At 38.2% G+C, this 22268-nt stretch overlaps 1 protein-coding gene across 8 annotated transcripts in view; it reads right to left on the bottom strand.

The window, feature by feature from the left end:
• The window catches only part of SNTG1 (syntrophin gamma 1), a 1086140-nt gene that overhangs the window by 305387 nt on the left and 758485 nt on the right, over positions 1-22268 (bottom strand). For all 8 annotated transcript variants that reach the window (XM_043977923.1, XM_043977920.1, XM_043977919.1 and 5 more), the window contains one exon: positions 15019-15101. In XM_043977923.1, the coding sequence (XP_043833858.1) occupies positions 15019-15101 (83 nt within the window). The remainder of the gene's footprint in view (positions 1-15018; positions 15102-22268) is intronic.

The raw sequence follows: 22268 nt of genomic DNA, 5'->3' as shown, positions 1-22268 counted from the left end.
TGATAATAAATGATGCATGTGCCATAGCTATTATAAGCCCCATTCTATGGATAGATGAACAGAGAGAAGTTAAGTGACTTGCCCATGGTAATCTATTTAGAATTAGGTGCAAGATTTAACACAAATACTGTCATTCATTATAGTACAGTGCATTCGGTTTCTATTCTTAGCCATACTCCTTTCTATTCAATGGTTCTACTACTTTCTCCTAAAAGGTTTAGCAACCAGTTATTGAACTCTTGCATTAGAGAATGTGGATCAAAAAATGAGCACAACTGCTTCCATCTTGGTGAACTGAGCACACATCCTTTCAATTTGTGTTAGGCATTAGTTTACCAATAAAAGGCCTTCCTTTTAAGGTTCCTCAGCCTGATGACTCCAGCACAAGAACATCCTGTGTGATAACATCTGTTCAGGGAGTCTTCAAAGGTTCCTTGATTTCAGGAATAAGTTTGGTCCTCAAGGTACTTAATCAGCCAGCTCCTGCAATTTTCCCTCCTAATCTCCTTTTGCCTGAATCATTCCCCCTCCTTTGTGGTTTAAGTACATATAAGCTTGATCATTTTGTTCTTCAGGGAGTCTCTACTTGTTCCAGTTGGGCAGGTAAGTGGTGCAGTGGATATAACACTGGCCCTGAAGTTGGGAGGGCCTGAGTTCAAATCTCACTTAATAGCAGTGTGACCCTAGGCAAGTCACTTAACCCCAATTGCCTTAAACATATGGAATCATCTCCAGGCATCTTAATGTCTGTCATGCCACTGGACCCAGATGGCTCTGCAAAAGAGAGTGAGGTTGATGACCTTGCACAGCCTTCCCTGACAAATCCAATTCACTGCAAGACATGTCATGGCCCTTTTCTGGAATAAAGGACAAACAACAGCAAGATCCTGTTCTGGTGGGGCCATTTTGCTGTTGATCTCAATGAATCTCAAGATGAGTTTGATATTCTGAGGTCTCATATTGGTGGTAGTGGGATTCAAGGTAGGTGAAGCTAACATATCATCTTAGAGTCACTAACCAGGGTGCTGGTGGACTCTACCCATTTGAATTCACCTGTTCCAGTGATGGAAATCAGGAACTGGGTCAGTAACATTTATTTATATTAGGTTTTATTTGAGCAGTTGGGCTTCCAGGTTTAGAAGTGGCCAAGTTACCTTGATACAGGAATGACAATACCCTATGTCTGAGCAGCTGAAGAAGATATTTGGGCTCATTTTATAAAGTACTTTTGTTTTGATAATTGGTTTGGTGAGCAGGTATTCCTTTGTCTATCTGTTTTGTGTCTGATTTCAGTTTCTTCAAATCCTCTAAAGGTTTTGTGAGTTGGTCTCCTGCTTGAAGAATATTCTGCCCTCACATTGTAAATTCCTTAACATACCATTAGTATTTATCTTCTTAGGCACAAAATGGACACCAATCCTGCCACTACAATTGGTAGCAGCTTTCCCAAGGCTGTCTTGATCATGGTGCTATTGTGATAGCTGTCTTAAAAGCTAGGACTACCTACCATTTAGAACTTCCAGGGGGGACCCCATTATGGCTTGCTGAGCTTCATTTAGATTTATGTTGAGGACCAGGTCTGTGACAAGGCTCCCAAGGACAGTCAAACCTGCTCAGCCAGCTTGACTGAGCTTCTCAGCTGAACCATGTTGGATTGGGAGCCTTGGGAAAGGATTAGAGATACGATCCCTGGTACTCTATGCATGAGTCTACTCTCCCAAGTATGGGAAACCAATGAAACCATATGTATGTCTGCTCTGTCTTGTTACTCTCTATGATATGTCTAGTGCCATAAAATGGACTAAGACCAATCTAAGCCGCATGTCCATAGCTATACCTTGTCTGTTTCTGGCTAGTAGCCACCCAGATATATTGGAGAACATGGGCATTAGGCTTAGACTCATTTGATTAGGATGACCCTAGTTTTGTGAGGGAAACTTGTATTTGATCTGCAGTAAGGTAGGCTTTCCAGTTTAGAAGTTCTCTAGCATACAAAGTTATTTTTACTTTACAGAACTTAAAAAGGGATCACTTCATCACCCATAAAAAAACAAACAAACCAAAAAACAACAACAACAACAACAAATAGTGCAATGAGAAAACATAGAAAGTGAGCTGAGAAGGGTGGGAAAGACTAATGAAGTTTCTAAAAAGCTCTTCCAACTATCAGTAATATTAAGTAGGGACTTACTCCCACTGACATTTTAATTAGTGGAAGATAAGGAAGAAAAGCATGAGATTCTTTCTCTCTGCCTTAATAACCCTGGCCAGGATGGAGGTGAGATATAGACAGACAAGTAAAGGGGGAAAAGTATATCATCTTTCTATCTATCTATCTATCTATCTATCTATCTATCTATCTATCTATCTATCTATCTATCATCTACCTATTTCTTCCCGGTTTGTTTATGGCAACATAAGAGACCAAAAATTATAAGTAAAATATAATATCATCACTACACATTTCCAAATTGTGATAACCACTAAAATATTTTAATCGATTTTTGGAGGTTTGCATCTAAGATTGTTTAAGTGGAAAGAACACACCCCTCTCTCCACTTCCTGGAGGGTGATAGATATATGGTTCTGGGAGAAGATGATTTCACCTACCAAACAATAAGCACACTGAAGTTAGTTTGAAATAATTAAACAGAATGTAATTGTTTATTTAAACTAGTATCAAAGTAACCTAAATTGAAATAGACTATGCAATTCCATAAGTAAAAGTATGTCAGTTTAAATGTTGGGGAAGATGAGGAAAAATTTCAAAACTAATGCATTGTTGGTGTAGTTGTGAACTACCTGGAGAACAATTTGGAACCATACCCCAAAAAGCCATAAAACTATATACCTTTTTTTTTTTTTTTTTTTGGTAAGGCAATTGGGGTTAAGTGACTTGCCCACGGTCACACAGCTAGTAAGTGTTAAGTGTCTGAGGTCGTATTTGAACTCAGGTCCTCCTGACTCCAGGGCCGGTGCTCTATCCACTGAGCCACCTAGCTGCCCCCTGTATATACCTTTTTACACAGTAATACCACTATTAGATCTATATCCCAAAGAGATCATAAAAAAGAAAAAGGACACACATATAAAAAAATTTTATAGCCACTCTTTTTGTGGTGGCAAAGATTTGGAAATTGAGGGGATGCCCATCAATTGGGGAATTGCTGAACAAGTTGTGGTATATGAATATAATAAAATGCTATTATGATGTAAGAAATGATGAGCAAGCAGATTTCAGAACAGCTTGGAAAGACTTACATGAACTGATGGTGAGTAAAGTGAGATCATTATGCACAGTAAGAGCAACACTGTATGATGATCAACTATGATAGACTTAATTCTTTTCAGCAATACAATGATCCAAGAAAATTCCAAAAGACTCATGAAGGAAAATGCTCTCCACATCCAGAATGAGAACTACAGAATCTGAATGCAGAACAAAACACACTATTTTCACTTTTTTTTGTTGTTTTTTGTGTTTTCTTTCCTGTGATTTTTCCTTTTTGCTCTGATTCTTTTTTTCACAACATATCTAATGTGGAAATATATTTAACATGACTGTACATATATAACATATCAGATTGCTTGCTAGTTTCAGGAAGGGAGAGGGAAGGAGAAATATGTGGAACTCAAAATCTAACAAAAATGAATGTCAAAAACTATTTTTAAATGTAATTAAGAAAAAAACAAAATACTATTAAAAATAAAAAGCATAGCAGTTAATTGGTATTATATAAGAAATCTGTATAGGAGAGACTCTGGAGGTTGCTAAACTAGAGTATGATTGAGAAATAAGATGGAATGGACTTAAGAAACCAGTAAAGGTAAAGAGAGGGGACGAATCAAAGCATAAAATAAAAAGTTAGTTTGAAAATTGCTTTAATCAAAGTCTACTGAAAGGATTTAAATGTGTAAAGGATACAGTTTTACTAAGTAGAAATAGCAGGATAATGTGTGGAAAGTTAAAGAAAGTTGGGGTCAGTTTGCATGGACAGTATGAATAGAGGGTATGAAAATTTAAGGGTTTGGAATTTTTTTGTGTGTGTGAGGCAATTGGGGTTAAATGACTTGCCCAGGTTCACCCAGATAGTAAGTGTCAAGTTTCTGAGGCTGGATTTGAACTCAGGTCCTCCTGAATCCAGGGCCAGTGCTCTATCCACTGCACTACCTAGCTGCCCTAAGGGTTTGGAATTTTGGAACAAGGTTTGAGTAGGTTTTTTTTTTTTAATTTCATTGAGATAAGAAGGATTTGAGCAACTTTTTAGAGAAATACCTGTTATCAATTTCAGATAGACAATATTCCATCAGATTATAACACTTACCAAATGCAAACCATAGAAATAAATTAGTAGCATGAAATTATTCAAATCAGAACTTTAATATGATGTCCCTCTGTTTCTCTCAGAATTGATAATATCTTATCTGCATATAAAATGTTAAGGAATCTCACAGATAAGAATTATTGGAAAATTTTATCTCCATCCTTAGAGGCTCATGGGCTCCAAAAAGAGGGAGATGAGAATGTGAGACTGTCACAATTAATCTTTGAAAGTGAGCTAAAATTTGAAGTGTTGCCAAGTGTATGTATGGCTCTTGGGAAAATTTCAGATTTTGAATATAACATTAGTGATTCTCAATCCAGATTTGATTTGGCTGAAGTTAGTCCTGGAACTAAATCATAATTTAGTCTCATTTTCAGTCAGATATCTTCTCGTATTATGATAATTATGCTAAATGAGAACTTATTTCAAAATATATTTGGTATTTAGAATCATGCTTGGAAACTGCATGGATCAGGAAAACCTGAATTCAAATTCACTTGACCTCTGTTTGACTCATCTTCCTTATGTGTAAAATGGGATAATAATAGTATCTGCCAACTGAGATTCTTATAAGGATCTACTGGAATAAGTTGTAGAATTCTTAGCACAATCCTTGGCACATGGTAAGTGTCAAATAAAAGTTATTATTATAGTAATTACATCTCATTATTTTATAACAATTTTTGAATGTTTGGTATAGAATAATTGATAACTATATAAGAGAACCTGGAATTACATTCAAATGAATTAATATTTTTTGACTGGCAAAATGCTTTATGTTATATTTTTTTTAAATCCATAATTTTTGCTTATGCTTTTGTGTTTCTGATTTTTCTTATACTATTATTTTGGGGAACCCATTGTATAAGTTCTTTCAATTTGAAATGATACCCAGAGAGAGTGAGAGTTAATAGAAAAGTAACTTCTCCTTTCATCTGGATGCTGTTGGATTGTAAATTGAGCTTTTAAAGAAAGTGATCACAGTGCTTGAAAACTGTTAAATATTTAATTGGATATATTTTGCTTTAAATTGGAAAGTAATAATAACTTACTGTTTTGCGGAAGGAGGCATAGCAAAAACGTCTTAAGTTTTCATTATTTGTTAGGTTTCTTGGGACTTTCTATTTAGATTCTACCACTTTTGAGAAAAACTGTTGGCAACATGTAAAGTTTGAAAGTCATGAAGTTTGAGGAACCAGGACCACTCCCACTCAAAGTGGGGAGATTTAATTATAGTAAAGAATGAGTTTTAATTGAGATTATTTGACCACCAATCAAGAAAATTATGAAATAGTGCCTGTTAAGTAGTATGTATTGGAGGCACATCCTTGAGCCAATGGCAAAAATAGACCTTAAATTAAAATATTGCATTATGTCTTAGGTTTAATGGACAATACAGATTGGAGTCCTAATGTAGTCAGCATTTTTCTGTAGTGTTTTATGAACTATTATATACTCACTATATGTGAGAAACTCTAGAATGTGATTATTCTTGATTTCCAAATGAAGGATAAATAAGATTCCTTATATGTGCTCATTTTATCTATTATTGCAACATCATAAAAAAAATTAATAACCTAGCTCTAAGCTGTGATTAGTGAAATTTTGCTATTTGAGGTAAAATCTTTTGGGACTATATTTTGATATTAGTTTGAGTTTTGATTTCAGGTATGATTGTCTGAATTGTCATTAAGTCAATAGTCCACTATTCAATGATAATTTTATGTGATGCCCAAAAGCTGTATGGTCTTAAAGTGAATGTCTATACCTGGGAAAGTTGAGGAGACAACCTTCCATAGCCAAAGGTAAGAGCCTCTTGACTCAATTTTCCCATTCTGCTAGTTCCTTTCTAAGCAGAAAAATTTCTCATTTGGTTAATTCTGAGCCTGGCTACGATACCCTGTGAATAATGTGGAAATTTGCTGTATGATTGGCTGTGACCTATGACTCTTATCCTGGAATCAAATAGCATTCCAGAATGTCTAAGGAAAACTGTTTCTATTACACCTTTGGTATAGTTCATGACTTTGGATTACTAAAATTTCTGGGGATTCCTTATTGCCACTGGGGTGTTCATCCATTTTGCAGGTTATGTTTTTTTTTCCCTGCTAGAAGGAGTTTTCCTGCCTTCAGACTTTGGAGGCTGCAAATGATAGCCTATTCTTTCTCATCTGACCCTGTGTCACTTGGTAATGTTCATTTGAACTCTCCAGCAAAAGCTGTAGTTGTTAGTAATTCCATTCACACCTTTCAGTTTCTCTTTCTTCCTTTGGCCAATTATAATGCTTTGCCTTTGTCCACCTACTTTATTACAACTCAGACATTTGTCCTGACCCCCAAATAGACCTCTTGGACTGCCTCTAGATTCTCTCCCAACACTTATGGACTTTGGGTATCCAAGGCCAGATGACCTGTGATACCCCATTCATTACTGTCATTATTTCTGATTATGCATGGGTTCCTGGGGTTCACTCTGTGTCTCACAAAACCCCAAGGGTGCTGGTGGGAATTGGGAGTTACTTGAAATAACCCAGATAGGGACACTAGTTTGCCAACAATGTCATTTTGGCATACAACGTAACCCAGAGGAAAGAGTAAAAACTGACCTGGGGGTATGACAAAATCCTTGGGGCCGCTTCATCAACATGAATATCCAGATGGATTTCATTGAAATGCCACCCCAGTAAGTGCATAAATATCTTCTGGTACTAATACAATTTTTTAGGATGGGTAGAAGTCTTTCACTGTAGGAAGATAGATGCTGCCACAGTAGCCAAGAAATTACTGACTGAACTTCCATGTGATCATCATATGTGCCCAGCATCTCTCCACCTGCCTCTAGAGCTCTCTCCCACCCTATTATTGTACTGTGCTTGCAATTATCTCTGAAGCATCAAGCAGCTGCTATGCCTTACTATGTTTCCCTATATTTTGGTCCTCAAGAGTTATGAAACTATGTGTTCCACTACCTCCCATAACCTGCTTCATTCACAGCCCAATTCTCTCACCTGTCTTGCTTACAGGGATTCTTTCCCTTAGAATAAATGTTATCCCTTAAGGCAAAGCATAAATTTTGGTGGTGCTAGTGGTGGATATTGTGGATTATAAACTGAGCACAAGTCCCTCCATCTTTGTTAAGCATTATCTTATTAATTAAAGGACCTCCTAACTATCTTTCTCACCCCAATAATCCCTTCACAAGACCATCCTCTCTGATAATATGTATTTAGGGAGACTTCAAAGGTTCCTTGATTTCAGGAATCAGCTTGGTTATTCAGGTCAAGGTATCTAATCAGTCAGTTCTTACAACAAACCCTCCCAATGTCCTTTTTCCTGAAGCCTTTTCCCCTTCTTTGTGGTTTAACCATATAAAAACTTTATCCTTTTCTTCCTTCAGGGAGTCTCTGCCTAAGCTAGTGAGGCTCCCTTAGTATTGAACTCAATAAAGTCTAAGCCAAGGTTTTTGTTTTTTTTTTTAAATTTTTTTTTTTAGTGAGGCAGTTGGGGTTAAGTGACTTGCCCAGGGTCACACAGCTAGTAAGTGTTAAGTGTCTGAGGCCGGATTTGAACTCAGGTACTCCTGACTCCAGGGCCGGTGCTCTATCCACTGCGCCACCTAGCCGCCCCTAAGCCAAGTTTTATAAGTCTTGGGTCTTGTTATTCCTGCCTCACACACAAGAATTATTGAGAGAAGCAAAAAAAAAAACAAAACAAAACAAAACAAAAACAAACAAAAACAAAAAACTAAAACCAAAACCAAACAAAATGAGGTTGCTTAGAAATAGAAAACATAATAGAGTAATTTAGACTGAGAGGGAATAATTTTATTATTTCAAAGAGGTTAATGATCTAAAATAATCTGGAATTCTTTTTTGGGAAACAGGTGCTTCACTATTCACAATTAGCACCTGGTTCCAAAACATGTGTCTACTATTGTGTTCCTTCAGGGAAAAATAGGTAAATTAAAAAAACAACAACAACAACTGTCCCCATCATTGCTTTTTGAGCATAACTGGCTGCCATTTTCCACAGAAATACTAATGGCTGGGTTTTTGCAATCTTACGCTTCTTAATTTATCTGTGTATCCTCCTGTGGGCCTTGAAAATTGTAAACACTTCACAAACATTTGTTAAATGAGGGAGTGAATGACATTGCATAAAGGAAGAAAGGAATCCTAAGTTCAAAGGGTAGAACCGGTCTCTGGAAGTCATATTTCCACTGACAACTCATTTATTTTATACAGTAGAAAAAGGTATGCATCAGAACTCATATTTAGGGCAGTGTTATGCATTGTAGAGAGTGCTGAATAAATGCTTGTTGAACTGAATTAAATTCAAGTGAAGCAATAAAAAAATGACATGTAAAAAGATTTTCACAAACCTTTCCTTCAATTTTTATATTCCTTACCTACTATTTTGAAAAGCTGGAGAAAAAGGAATTTCGTCTCTACATAGGATAAGAACTTATTTTCTTAATTGTTTATAAAATTGAATGGATTAATTTTGGAAAATATTTCCTCAATTACAAAAACACAATTTCATTTGACTTTACATTTGAGTCTAACTATTACTTTCTATAGAAATATACTTTGTTTTCCTTCATCCACACAGGTGATATCTTTTCGAACATCAAAGCAAATGTCAAATGTACTTCAAACAAGGGAAAGGAAAATGTGGCAATTAGTAATCAAAGTACACTAAAAGCAAATAAATTAAAAAGAAGTAGAAAATATTGGCTGTTTATTAAGAACAAAACATGCCATCTAAGGAGCTGAGTGGATAATTTTCTTTTTCAGAGAAATATTACATAATGAATAGACTGCTAGACTCAATCAAATATATAGGGGTAAGTTTAAATCCTTCCTTAGATAAGACCATGGTCTTAGAGCCAGAAAAGACTACATGGGTCATCTAGTTCATCACCCTGCCTTTACAAATTGGGAAATTGAGTTACAAAGAAGTTAAATCATATGTCCAGGGTCACAGAGATCCTAAGTGTATGAGGTGGATGTGAACTTAGGTCTCCCTTCTCCACATTCAGTCCTATGTCCACTATTAACTTGGGATGTTCAGGAGCACTAGAATCTCTGGTATGAGGGCTTGCAGTGCCTTTTTTAGGGCTGCTCATCCATCTTTGGTGCCCACCTAATTCACTCAACTCTTGCCTGTGCCTCAGAGAAGTTGTAGCATGAACAGTAGGCACACTCTAGTAAACCAGCTTGGCAGATAGTCTAAACCAGTTTAGGCCTCAAATCTGTTGGTAAATTAAGGGGATATCTACCACAAACATGTGAAGACTTTACCTAGTAGAATGGGCAGATGAGAACAATTTGTTCCAAGGGCCATGGAGGGAGCTGAAGTAGGCACTTTGGGATCCTTAGAGCTTGGTTAGGCATTGAAAATGCCAAGGTCATCCATTGCATACTGAACCAAAGCCAGTTGTTTTGACTTACTTTTGTCCTTCCACTGAACTTTCCTGACTCAGAAAGAGAGGGTGAGGCTGACAACTTTGAGTAACTTTGCCTCATTTAAACCCAATATACGCACACATGTAGAAATCACCTGTGATGTCACAGATCCTCTTTGAAAATGGGCAAACAACAACAGCAGCAACCTTTCTGCCCCAAAATGTGCTCAGCCCTCTATAAGACTCTGGAAATACTACATATTCTTTTTGTCCTCAAAGAACTTGTAGTCTCCTTGGCAATTTAGAAATATGAAAAACAACATAAGAAAAAGAAGTGACTTACAAATTGTAAATGAATATGTAACAAAGGATTAGCATAGTCAATGGGTACCATAGAAATTCAGAGCCTGGGGAAACCAGTGGCATACCCTTTGGAGATAGCAAGATGCAACCTGACATGTCTGAAGAATAAACAGTATTTCAGGAAGGATAATGTAGTTTTCACATGGGGGAACCAGTGAAGGCAATAGTACAGATTTGAGAATGAGTATGACATTTTCTCAGGAAATGAAGAGGCTGGCTTGATTACAGTAAAGGGTTAAAAATTTATCACTATACCTCATGCTCTCAGCTTCCAGGCATCCATTATTAATGAATGAAGAAAGCTTTTATTAAGCTCTTACTATGTGCCAAGCACTATGATAAGTGCCAGGAAAAAGAGAGAAGGATGAGAGACAGAGAAACAATAATATAATACTAATAAATACTAATACTAAAAACAACAACAACAACAAAGAACAGCAGTACCTATTCTCCAGAAAATTATATTCTAATGCATTGAAACAACATAAAAGGGGAATGGTAGCTAGGGAATGCTCTTTTGTTCTGGGAAGTCACAGGAATGGAGAGTCAGTTGGTAGGTCCTTTCAAGAAGCAATGGTAGGTTTCTGTCTATAGATCAAAAAGTGAAAATCACAAGGGAAGCATTAAGTGTGTAGCAGCTTGGGTGGAAGATGGCAGGGAATAGTCTGAGTTTAGGTTCATTGACTATATAGACATAAGGGGATGAAAACAATCAGCACAACATGGTTCCAGGGTTACAATTCTAAAGATGAATGATATCAACTGCAGAACACTGTCTCTGGCAGGGGGAGGGGGTTGGGGTTGTCTAGCATAAAGCATTCAGCATAGCAGAAAGATAGCTTGAATGAAACATGATTAAAGGTCTATGGTCATCTATGTCTGATGGGTTCTCAATCACCAAAGATAGCAAGCCACATTATGCCCTCCCATAGCCTCCTAGGAACTTCCACCAAGTAGGAACTGACCTGCCTTCAGTAAGTGAACTTCAATATGCCTTCCCCCAACTCCTCTCTCTCACACATGTACACACATGTTCCATTCACTTGGAGTTATTTGTATTCCAAGGTGACAACTAGTCATCTGATATAATTTTCACAAAATTTTCATGGCTAGTTAATATAATCAATATAATTATTAGCTTTCTATAGTCAAATACAGTTTGTTTGGTTTTTTTGGCGGGGCAATGAGGGTTAAGTAACTTGCCCTGGGTCACACAGCTAGTAAGTTTCAAGTCTCTGAGACTAGATTTGAACTCAGGTCCTCCTAAATCCAGAGCCTATGCTTTATCCACTGTGCCACCTAGGTGCCCCGTCAAATCCATTTTATAAGGGTCTGCTGGAGTCTCAATGTCAAGAGGAAAAGTCTTTGATTATAAAGTTGAATGTTTTATGGCAGCTAGGGAGAAAAATTTTGGGAGCAGAGGCTTTTGCAAGTGTTTCACAAAGCACCAAAATAGGAACTTGAGGTACATGTGAGGCCTTTTAAAACATCAAGAAGCATTTTATAAGCACCCATTAGGTGGCAGGCATCTATCTCATACTGGGAATAAAAATACAAAAAACAAAACAAACAAACAAACCAAAAAACCAAAAAAATCAACCCCTATTCTCAAGGAGCTTACATAATTTGGTGAGAGAAGACTTATATACATAACATATAGAATTGGGACAGCTATGTGTTGCAGTAGATAGAGCACCAGGTTTGGAGTTAGGAATATCTGAATTCAAAACTGGCCTCAGCTACTTACTAGCTGCGTAACTTTGCGTAAGTAGCTTAACCTTTGGCTCAGTTCATCATCTGTAAAATGTGGGCACACTAGAGAAGGACCAATCCAGTATCTTTTCCAAGAAACCCCCAAATGTGGTCACCAAGTATCAAATACAACTGAAAACAACTAAACAAAAATAATAAAAGTTAATTATAGATAGCACAGTGGATAAAGCACCGACCCCGGATTCAGGAGTACCTGAGTTCAAATCCGGCCTCTGACACTTGACACTTACTAGCTGTGTGACCCTGGGCAAGTCACTTAACCCCCATTGCCCCACAAAAAAACAAAAAAACAAAAACAAAACAAAACAAAACAAAAAACAAAAAAGTTAATTAGCTTTCATTGTATATGCAAATTCAATGCTTGTTCATTTTTGTTCAAAAATTCATTTTGCTATAAGACCAGGAATATTGCAATTAACAAGTAATTCTGTATTAGCTCCCCATATTGAAGATTTCTTAATATCAACTATGAGATGACTGCATTTTCTTCTGTACATATAAAAATGTGAATTCTGTAAAGAAAGATGAGAATGGATAGAGTCTGGTATATGAAAATGAAAACTATAATCTTCAGTGGGATTGCATTGACTGAACAGTTGAATAATGATATGTGGATTTTCTAGCTCCAGATGACAGTTCAGTATTATGCTCTCACTTGTGAAAAGAATTTGTAATTCAGATTCATGAAATATCAAAAATCTAACACTTTAACATGCAATTCAAAATATTGTGTTAACACACCACCTTCTCATTTAGATCTATTTATAATTTAATAAGAAACAAGTCCTTCTATGTAACGGAATATACAAATTTAGAATCAAGTTTTATGTGTACTAATTTTCCCTACTAAACATACATAGAGTCAGGTAGTCACTGACAATAAAATGAAAGTGGGAAAACCCTCTGCAAAGCTCTATTCATATTAAAGGATTTTGATAAGTCTGAGGATTCATAGATCTGGAGATAAGTATTCAGATTTTGAGCCATAATAATTTTTCTGAAGAGTATATTTTCACTGTCATATCAGAAAAGTATGAGCCAAGAGCAAATATTTAGAATCATGGAACCTTAAGGCTAGAATGGGCATTCCCCATTATCTTTATCTGTAAATTGTTGAAGGAGGTGAATCAAATAACTTGACTAATCACTTCCAGATTAAAATCTAAAATAATATCACCTGATCCAATGACCTCATTTCACAGAGTAGGAACCTGAGGTCAGGAGAGACTGAGTTATATCTGTTCAAGGTCATGCAACTGGCTATTGGTAGGACTTCAAATAAATCTAGATAGGTGTCCAAACTTCCTGATATGCTAGTACCTTCCATTGCACTGAGTAGAGAAGATGGTTTCAGTTGTTTCTGAACTATCATTTGATAATCCTCAAGATACATGTTGATTTACTTTTAGAAGTAGGTTGGGGGACAGCTAGGTGGTACAGTGGATGAGGCACCAGCCTTAGATTCAGGAGGACCTGAGTTCAAACCCAGCCTTGGACACTTACTAACTGTGTGACCCTGAGCAAGTCACTTAACCCCCATTGCCCTGCCCCCCCCCAAAAAAAAGCAAGAAGTAGGTTAGGTAGGGGGCAGTTAGGTGGCACAGTGGATGGAACACTGGCCCTGGATTCAGGAGGACCTGAGTCTCAGACACTTAACAGTTACTAGCTGTGTGACCCTGGGCAAGTCCCTCTGCCTAACACACACACACACACACACACACACAGAAAAGAAAAGAAGTAGGTTAGGCTAATTGTTCAAGTTGTTATGCCAGTCCAACAATTAGCTTGCATATTATTACAATTGTAGTAAGAGATAATTTCCTTATGGAATTTGCATTTATAGTAAAACTTCACTCACTAGGCATTTGCTAATATAAGTGTTAATGACTAAAAATGTCTTCTGGGATAGTTTTCAGGCTCAAATTCTAAAAAAAAATAATTCAGAGTATTGCAGAAACTTAGACTAGATAACTCAGAATGCTTTTTTTCCCCTTCAAATAATCTTTTTCAACTATGGGAGAATCTCCTTATTTTCAGACTGTTTCCAGTTCAGGATATGCATCAGTGTCATAAAAAAATTGAAGCAAAACTATGATTCCTACATAGTAGATTGGAATTGGACATTTTTTTTATAAATTGGGTTAAAAACCACAATTATGAAATGAAATTACATGGATATTCCACAACAGCTTTATTAATATCATTAAATTGTTGTGTTCTAAGTCTGTGATAATGATTACATTCAGTTGGTTTTCATCAAAAGAAATCTCTAAGTTTTAAGCCATTCAGTCCTTGACAACCTCTGAGGGAATTATTAAGTAAGTCCTGCTTTGTGGAAAATCAATCTCTAATGAGGAATAGGAAAATCACAAGAACTTGATCAGATATGCCTAGAAAGTGATGTCCTCTGGTACGGAGAGAATAATTCATTCTGTGTCATTCCCACAGGCAGAAGGCAGGCATAGGAACCAAAAGAATTGACACAGAAGCAATATTGGTCTCATTAAAGTAGGTATTGGGGATTATGCTTGTATTATAGATCCTTTTGGGAGTCTGGTGAAGCTTTTGGACCCATTCTCAGAATATTTAAAAAAAAACATGAAATAAAATATTAAGGATAAAAAAGGAAAACAATTATATTTCCTCATCTTAATGCACTAACAACTCTAGTTACCCTCACCTCCCATCCCTGTTTTTCTGAGAATATGTCACAAAGGCATGGCACATCACAAACGTGGCCCTAGGATTTCATACTATATATTAATGTACAGATAAAAATTTCAGCTGCATAATTTCAAAGTATTTTATCAGTGACAAAACTTGTTAGTTGGTATAGTTACTAAGAAAATAAGCCTAGTAAATATCATACTTTTGATTCAGAAATTCAGGTATATTCTTTAGATGCCTGATATTAGAAAACCTTGTGAGATGCTGACTCATCAAGAGCAAAGAAAATAGCAATCTTTGGCCTATTTCTTTTTCCCTTTGGCTTGTTGAACTACAAATACATAAAAATGAAGCAACCAAGGACTTAAATCTTCATGACTCAGGATTACTGAAAGTTCTTAGCTATTGATTAAATTAGATTCTTCTTTGGTTGCTCTTTTTGTTCTTTCCTCTTATGTTTTATTCATGCATAAGGTCTCTTACCGTATTGGTAGGATGGTAGTTGAGATGCAAACCACTGTCACAAAGGGGAGAAGATGTGCCACTGCTCTGGTCACTTGGAGCACCTACAGGAAAAAAAAAATCTTTAATCTAAATGCTTAAGATGAATGTGTCTGTGTGTATGTGTGTGTAATTTCACATGTCTCATTGGCACACCTAAATATCCTTTTAACAATATGGTTAATGATCTCAGATTTCCTTCAAGTCTCAACTAAAATCTCACCATTTGCAGGAAGCTTTTCCTCCTCCACTTCACCCCACTCCAATGCTAGTACCTTTTCTCTGAGATTACCTCCAATTGATCCTATATTGATTATGTTTGTACATGGTTGTTTTTATGTTGTCCCCTTTCCCCATTCTTAGAATGTGATTTCCTCAACTTAGCATACAGCCTGGCATATGGCAGACAATACATGCTTTTTGACTTTTGACAATGAAGAAATAAATTAATTACTTTGATTTCAAAGCATAATATTGAAAAATTTCTGTATTGCTTGAGAGGGAATAGATTTAATTTTTTCCTGAGATAGGTGATCCTTTAGTAGTAATTTTATTTTATATTCCTACACTAATTTTACTATACAAGAGCTTTTTTCAAATAATTTTTCCCCTGCAATATGCTATTTCAAAGATGGCTTTTTATATAAATCCACTTCAGCAGTTAAGTTTATATATATATATATGTCTTGATTTCTATGTATTAAAATACACTTAGAATAATTTATCACTTCAAAGTATCTACTGTTAACTTGTGTGTGGGTGTGTGTCATGAAATCCTCTGTATCATGTTTTTAAAGCCACATGATATATAAAATTACAAAGGAAGTCAATAATGTTAAAATATAGTTTATTTAACTTTCTATCCATCTATATTTGGAAAACAGGTTCATGGACCCCAGGTTAAGAACATCTTCTTGTTATAAATAAAGTTCTGCATTTCATGTTTTCCATTTGGAAAGAAAGAGGACTATTGGCCTCAAATAATTCTCCTAGAAAGGAGATTCTGGACTTACTTGAGGTCATAAACCTGACCAGTCAGGTCTCTTTTATGCACTACCTAGGGCACCAACCTATCAATTCCATAGCAGAAGGGAATTATAGGGCAGGCCTTGCTGCTAAATTGGCTGGCAGGCCCATTCCCTCACTGTAGCCCTAGCCCTGGCCCTTTGCACCCTACTGTGCCCCAAGGTATCTCCCCTTCCTATAGCAAGGAGGAGACTAGACAGGCTAAAATACAAGGTTTTGTTCCTGAGGATATAGGATGGTGGTGCTTTCCTTCTGTTTGCTGCTTTTCCTCCAGGATTATGACTAAATTGCAGTGTGCCTCCACAATTCCACTCACCTGGGCAGGGAAGCTCTAACCACATCAGTGAAGCCTCTCTTAATGGGGAAGGGCATCTCAAAGACCATTAGGGATGTCTGCAAGTCTTGTGCCCTCTGCACCTAAACTAATATCACTGGGCCCTTCAAATCTCCCCCTCCTTAAGCCAATCTAAAGACAGGGAACTACCCCTGGGAAGACTGGCAGATATATTTTACTCACTTACCAACTTGTAAGAGGTATAGAGTAATTTTAGTCTTTGTAGATCTTTACTGAATGGGTAGAAGCCTTTCCCAGCAAAACAGAAAAAGGGCAGATTGTAAGAAAAGCCCTACTCAATGAAATAATTCCTAGCTTTGGCCTTCCCAAATCACACCAGAGTGATAATGGTATTGCCTTCATCTCTCAGATTACCCATATGATTGATCCTTACCAAACTCTGTGAAGAAGCAAAGATTGATTGGGTCCTTACACTCCCCATTGCACTCACCAGAATTAGAATGGCTCCCTGGAGGATTGTCCAAATCAAACCCTGCCTAAACTTTTACAAGAAGATTGGCTGGAACCTCAAAACCCATCCCAGGCAGGGGACCTAGTATAGAAGAGTCCCCATTGAGTCAGCCTATCAACATCCACAGCTGTAAAGCTTAAGGGGCTGAATACATGGATTCATGTTTCTTGCATTAAACTCTTTGTCCCCTCAGAATCAAATGGTAGGAAAAAGATGGACATATATTCCTGTGAACCGGTGGAGGATCTCAAAGTTTCTCTTCTACGAACAGACAACCTGGAATTAGTATTCCTTCTCCTTTGTACCCTCATTTTTTTTTTAACTTTTGACCCTTCTGTTCCTTGAGTGTATATGTTCCTACACAGCCTCCTGTCTCAGGGACTGAACCATCCCACCTCATCATCCTCTGGGCTCTCCCATGACTTTCGAATTATGTATTCCTTGCTACCTGGAGTGATAATGCCCTGATTCAATTAGAAGAAGTAACTAAGGAAGGCCCTTTTAACTGCTGGGTATGTAAGAGACCCCCACAGAGCAGAAGAGAACTCTCTCTGCCCCTGAGCTCATGGCCTTAATGCCTCCAGACCATATTCCTGCAGTTTCAAGGAAATGTCCTATCACAGGCAGGCCTCAGACCTGGTACACTTGTCCCCTCGACAATTCTTCCGAACAGGGGGCTAATGTTATTCCAATGTTAAGGTCAACCAAGCCATCTATCTGTGCCCCTCCAGGCTATAGGTTTGTTTGTGGTCATTATACAACACCACTGGCATCTCAGGCAGAGACACCATTCTTTGCGCTAGAATGGTCTACTGAGAAAGCTTTTATGTCCACAGTCTTAACCACTTCTTACCACAGACCCTACATCAATAATGGTCTGTGTACTTTGGGTTTTCTAGATCCTTGTGTCATGGGAGGATTATGGGCCCTGGTCACCCCAACAATTCTCTGGGGGGTTCAAGGAACTTTTTCCTTGAAACCTCAGGGGTTTTCCCTTGAAATCAAGTAGGCCTCTCCTTGAACACAATCAAGGACACACACACTCACCTAACGGAGATAATCGGCACAGATTGAACTGAGCATGCTCCAGGACCATCACCCCACATTCCAGTCCTCCTAAGCATCTGGATGAGGTAATCCAGGAGAAGACCACCTGGAACCGCCCATCAGCAGACTGCTTAGACCCATCAGGACAAAGTTGACACCCACCACCAGATCTCTCACGAGGGATTCTTCCTACCACAGCGCAACGCGGGAAGACCACCAGCCCCTCACCCAATAAGAGACTCTTACCCACCCCCATCTAAACCCTATAAAATGGCACCCCACAAGTCAGTTGGGGGGGAAAGCGTTTTGTTCTGGCAAAACCTTCCTCCCGGCCGGTTTCTCTTGTACCCCAATAAGCCTGTTCTCTTATTCCTGATTAGGTCTTGTGTGAGAGTGTAATTCTTTACAGAGGAATCCTAAGGACCCACGTGCTTTCTCCTATGGGTTTCCCCATGTCATGGGGCGCAGAGCACCCCAGAATTTCTCTGGGGCACACCGAGGAATCTTCTCCTTGAGAAACTAAACCAGAGGACAGATAACGCCTAGAGGAACTAAATCGGACTGAGCTAGCTTGGGATTCCTACCCTTCATTCTGGTCTCCCTTATCCTGGGGAGATAAGTTTGGGTGTGGCTTTGGCCTTTGTGTTCTGAAGAGGGATCTGTAGCCACCCCTCACCCAATTCCTTTAGTCACTACCAGTGGGGGATGGTCCTCCACTGCTCACCCAATTCCCCCAGCTACCACCAGTGGGGGATGGTCCTCCCTCACTAAAGGAACTTTCCACAGGAAGATGGTCCACCCCCATCGGTCCTCTATAAAAGTACCTTCCGGTCTCCTGTTCGAGGAGATTTGGTACCTCTGAGTCATGTGCTTTATGCCAAATCTCCCCATGAAAAGTCCAAGGATTTCTTTCATGGTTTCCCTCCCCCCACCCTTCCCTTCCCTTGCTCCTAAATAAACTATCACCTTGTTCTAACTAAGTTTTATGTGCAAGAGGGTGTAATTCTTTAAAGAGGAATTCCCAAGAACCCCAACCCCAACCCGTACCCCATTTTCCCACCATATCACTTGTGTATCCCTGTATTAGAAACCTCTGAAGCCTTCTCCCTCCTAAGGGAGAAGCTTGTGCTATCCTAACTGGGGCTCCACAGTACTTGAATTCTTTCTTTCTAGCAGCTTGACCTGTGAGCTCTGGAATTTGGCTATAATATTCCTAGGAGTTTTCTTTTTGGGATCTCTTTCTGAAGGTGATCGGTAGATTCTTTCAATTTCTATTTTAGCTTCTTCTTCTAGAATTTTGGGGCAATTTTCCCTGTGAATATCTTGGAAGATGGTGTCTAAGCTCTTTCCTTGATCATGGTTTTCAGGTAAACCAATAATTTTCAAATTATCTCTCATGGACCTATTTTCTAGGTCAGCAGTTTTCCCAGAAGGTATTTCACATTGCCCTCTATTTTTTTATTCATTTGGATTTGCTTTATTGTATCTTGGTTTCTCATAAAATCACTGGCTTCCATTTGTTCAATCCTAATTCTTAGGCAATTATTTTCATCAGAGAGCTTTTGTACCTCCCTTTTCCATTTAACTTTTCAAACTGTTGACTTTTTTCTCATGTCTTTCCTGCATCACCCTCATTTCTCTTTCCATTTTTTCCTCTACCTCTCTAATTTTATCTTCAAAGTCCTTTTTGAGCACCTCTATGACCTGAGAACAATTCATATTTTTCTCAGAAGCTTTAGATATAGGGGCCCTGATGTTGACATCTTCCTCTGAGGGTGCCCCTTGGTCTTCCTTGTTACTGAAGAAACTTTCTATGGTCCTCCCCTTTCTCTGTCGGTTCATCTTGCCTTTCTTTTACTAGACTTTTAGCTCCTTAAAGTGAGGCACTGTTTCCAGGCTGCAGTATCCCAAGCTTAAGAAGTCCCAGGTGGTATGATTTAAGGAGGATCAGGTTCTTCCCTCACCTGGCCTGTTTCCTGGTCCTTGATGACCCCAGACCAACTTGCTAATCAACCAGCTTTGTGTGTTGTGGTTGTTAGCTCTGATGAGCCTGTGGCTCTCCCCCACCTGGGCCACTGCTACTCGAGCCTACCTTCTGGTTCTCAGTAGGGGTGTAAAATCCAAGTTCTGCCTTAGCACCAGCATAGACCCCTGTAGTCTCTCCCCTATGCAGGGCTCAGCCCACTCACCAGGCTGTGAGCTTAGTTCCAGACAACACTGGTGCTTCAGCTGATTCAGAGGCTCTGGGGGTCTCCTTCTCTGGTAAGGACTTCCTGAGACTGGATCTGTGTCAGGGTGACTGTGGGGTTGGGCCCAACTCCTGTATCAGCACAGCAGCTCCCTCCTTCTGACCTTCCAAGCTGTTCTTGGTTAGAAGATGATTTCAGCACATTCTTCTGTGAGTTTTGAACAGTAGCATCTTTTCTTAACCCAGGAGCAGTTCTACGGTTTCTTTTGTTAAAGGTTCATTTATATTAAGTTCCCTTTTGTTCTGTTACCACATAAAAAGTCCTAGGTTCCCATCTTTGGGTATTCCTAGCTACTTGCTTTGCCATTCCACTTGCTATAGTTCCTCTGCCCCAATTAAAGACCTTATTTTCTCCTCTATTGATTGTTTCCTTAATTTACAGGTTAACAAAATGAATGGCAAGTTTTAAGATTCAGATACTCTCTTCATTAAAGATAATAATAAGTACTCTATCTACAATGTTGGAATTAATGTGAGTGGATGAGGGGCAGCCATACTTAGAGGCATGAGAACACAGTGTCCATCATAAAGTTAGTGTAGTAACTAATTAGCTTTTGTAGATTCCCTTTTCTCAGTCTCTTGAATAACTCCTTTGGTAATTCTTAAGATTCTTTATGGCTAGAGGGAAGCCTCACTTATGTAGTTATTCCAATCCAATAATAATTCAGTAAATATTTATTAAGTGCCTACTGTATGCAGGTACTATACTAAATGGGTTGGTAGAATTAACAAATGGAAGACAGTCCCTGCCCTCAAGGAGTTTACTATGTAATGTGGGGAATCAACATGCAAAAGGCAAGAAAAGGGTGGCATAAGGGCATACCTAGTAAAAGGACATCATTTTCTATGGCGTTGAAACCAGGTAGAGCAGCAGATGAAAATGGAGATGAGCCAAAAAAGTATAGTTTTGGCCTTCTGTAAGGGAAGGCATTAGAAGAAGTTTGGAAATACTCTAGGATTACTCTCCCTATGCAAATCCCTGTTTTGGAGGGGGGTAGGGGAGGAAGGGGAAATATTTTATAAGATTTAAGTAATTAACAATGTATTGTTCTACTCTGATTTGATTTTATTTGATAAATGATGTTAACTCATATGTACTTTTCATTTTAAAAATGGGATTCCTCCAGTAAAGTTATCTTCCAATTCCTGATGGTATAGAAGTGACCCTGGGTTCATGAAAGCAATGCCAGGGGAGTCCAAAATCTTGCAGGGCCTACCAAATTAGAAAGGCTTTGGGAATGAGATCTGTTAATCAAATTCGGGATGAGTCAGCAGTGTGATGTACTGCCAGGAAAGTTAATTCCATCTTGGGATATATTAAGGAAAGTAACAGCTTCCAGGAAGAGTATATGATTATCCCAATCTGGGTTATTGTGTTCAGTTCTGGACACCATGGTTTAAGAGAAACTAGAGAGTGTCCAGAGGAAGCCAATGGGGTTGGTAAAGAAGAGGCTATGAAATATGAGGAGTCATTGAAGGAAATAGCCATTCTTATCCCAGAGAATATTCAAGAAGGAAATGAAAATTTTCTTCAAGTATTTGAAAGGTTGCCAAATAGAGAAATGATTGAACTTATTTTATTTAGCACCAAATGGCTGAAAGAAGACCAATGGGTAAAAGTTACAAAGGTACAATTTTAGGCTTGATGTAAGGGAAAACAAACAGACAAACACAAAATTTCTAGCAACCAACACTTTCTGAAAGTGGACTGGGCTTCCTCAAGAGGTGGTAAATTCCCATTTTTGGAAATTTTCATTCAGAGCCTGAACAACCACTTTTCTGGTACATTAAAGGTTCCATCCATCCATCCATCCATATGTGTGTATATGTGTGTGTGTGTCTGTATATACACATACACATATACATATATACATACATACTATATATGTATATATAATATATAAATGTGTGTATGTATATATTTAGAATATGGAACTCAATGGCCCCTGAATTTTCTCCCCACTCTCAAATTCTGCAATTCGTTGAATTAACTCTATTTCTATTGTCCAAAAACCATCCTTGCCAACTATATAGAAGACCATCACTAAGAAGAGGGCAGACAGTGCATATTTTTATAACTTCACAAAGACTCATGTGATATTAAG

This window comes from Dromiciops gliroides, chromosome 1, assembly GCF_019393635.1.
Source record: "Dromiciops gliroides isolate mDroGli1 chromosome 1, mDroGli1.pri, whole genome shotgun sequence".
Classification (NCBI taxonomy): Eukaryota; Metazoa; Chordata; class Mammalia; order Microbiotheria; family Microbiotheriidae; genus Dromiciops; species Dromiciops gliroides.
The sequence above is the reverse complement of the archived record's forward strand: the minus strand, read 5'-3'. Positions and strand labels throughout refer to the sequence as shown.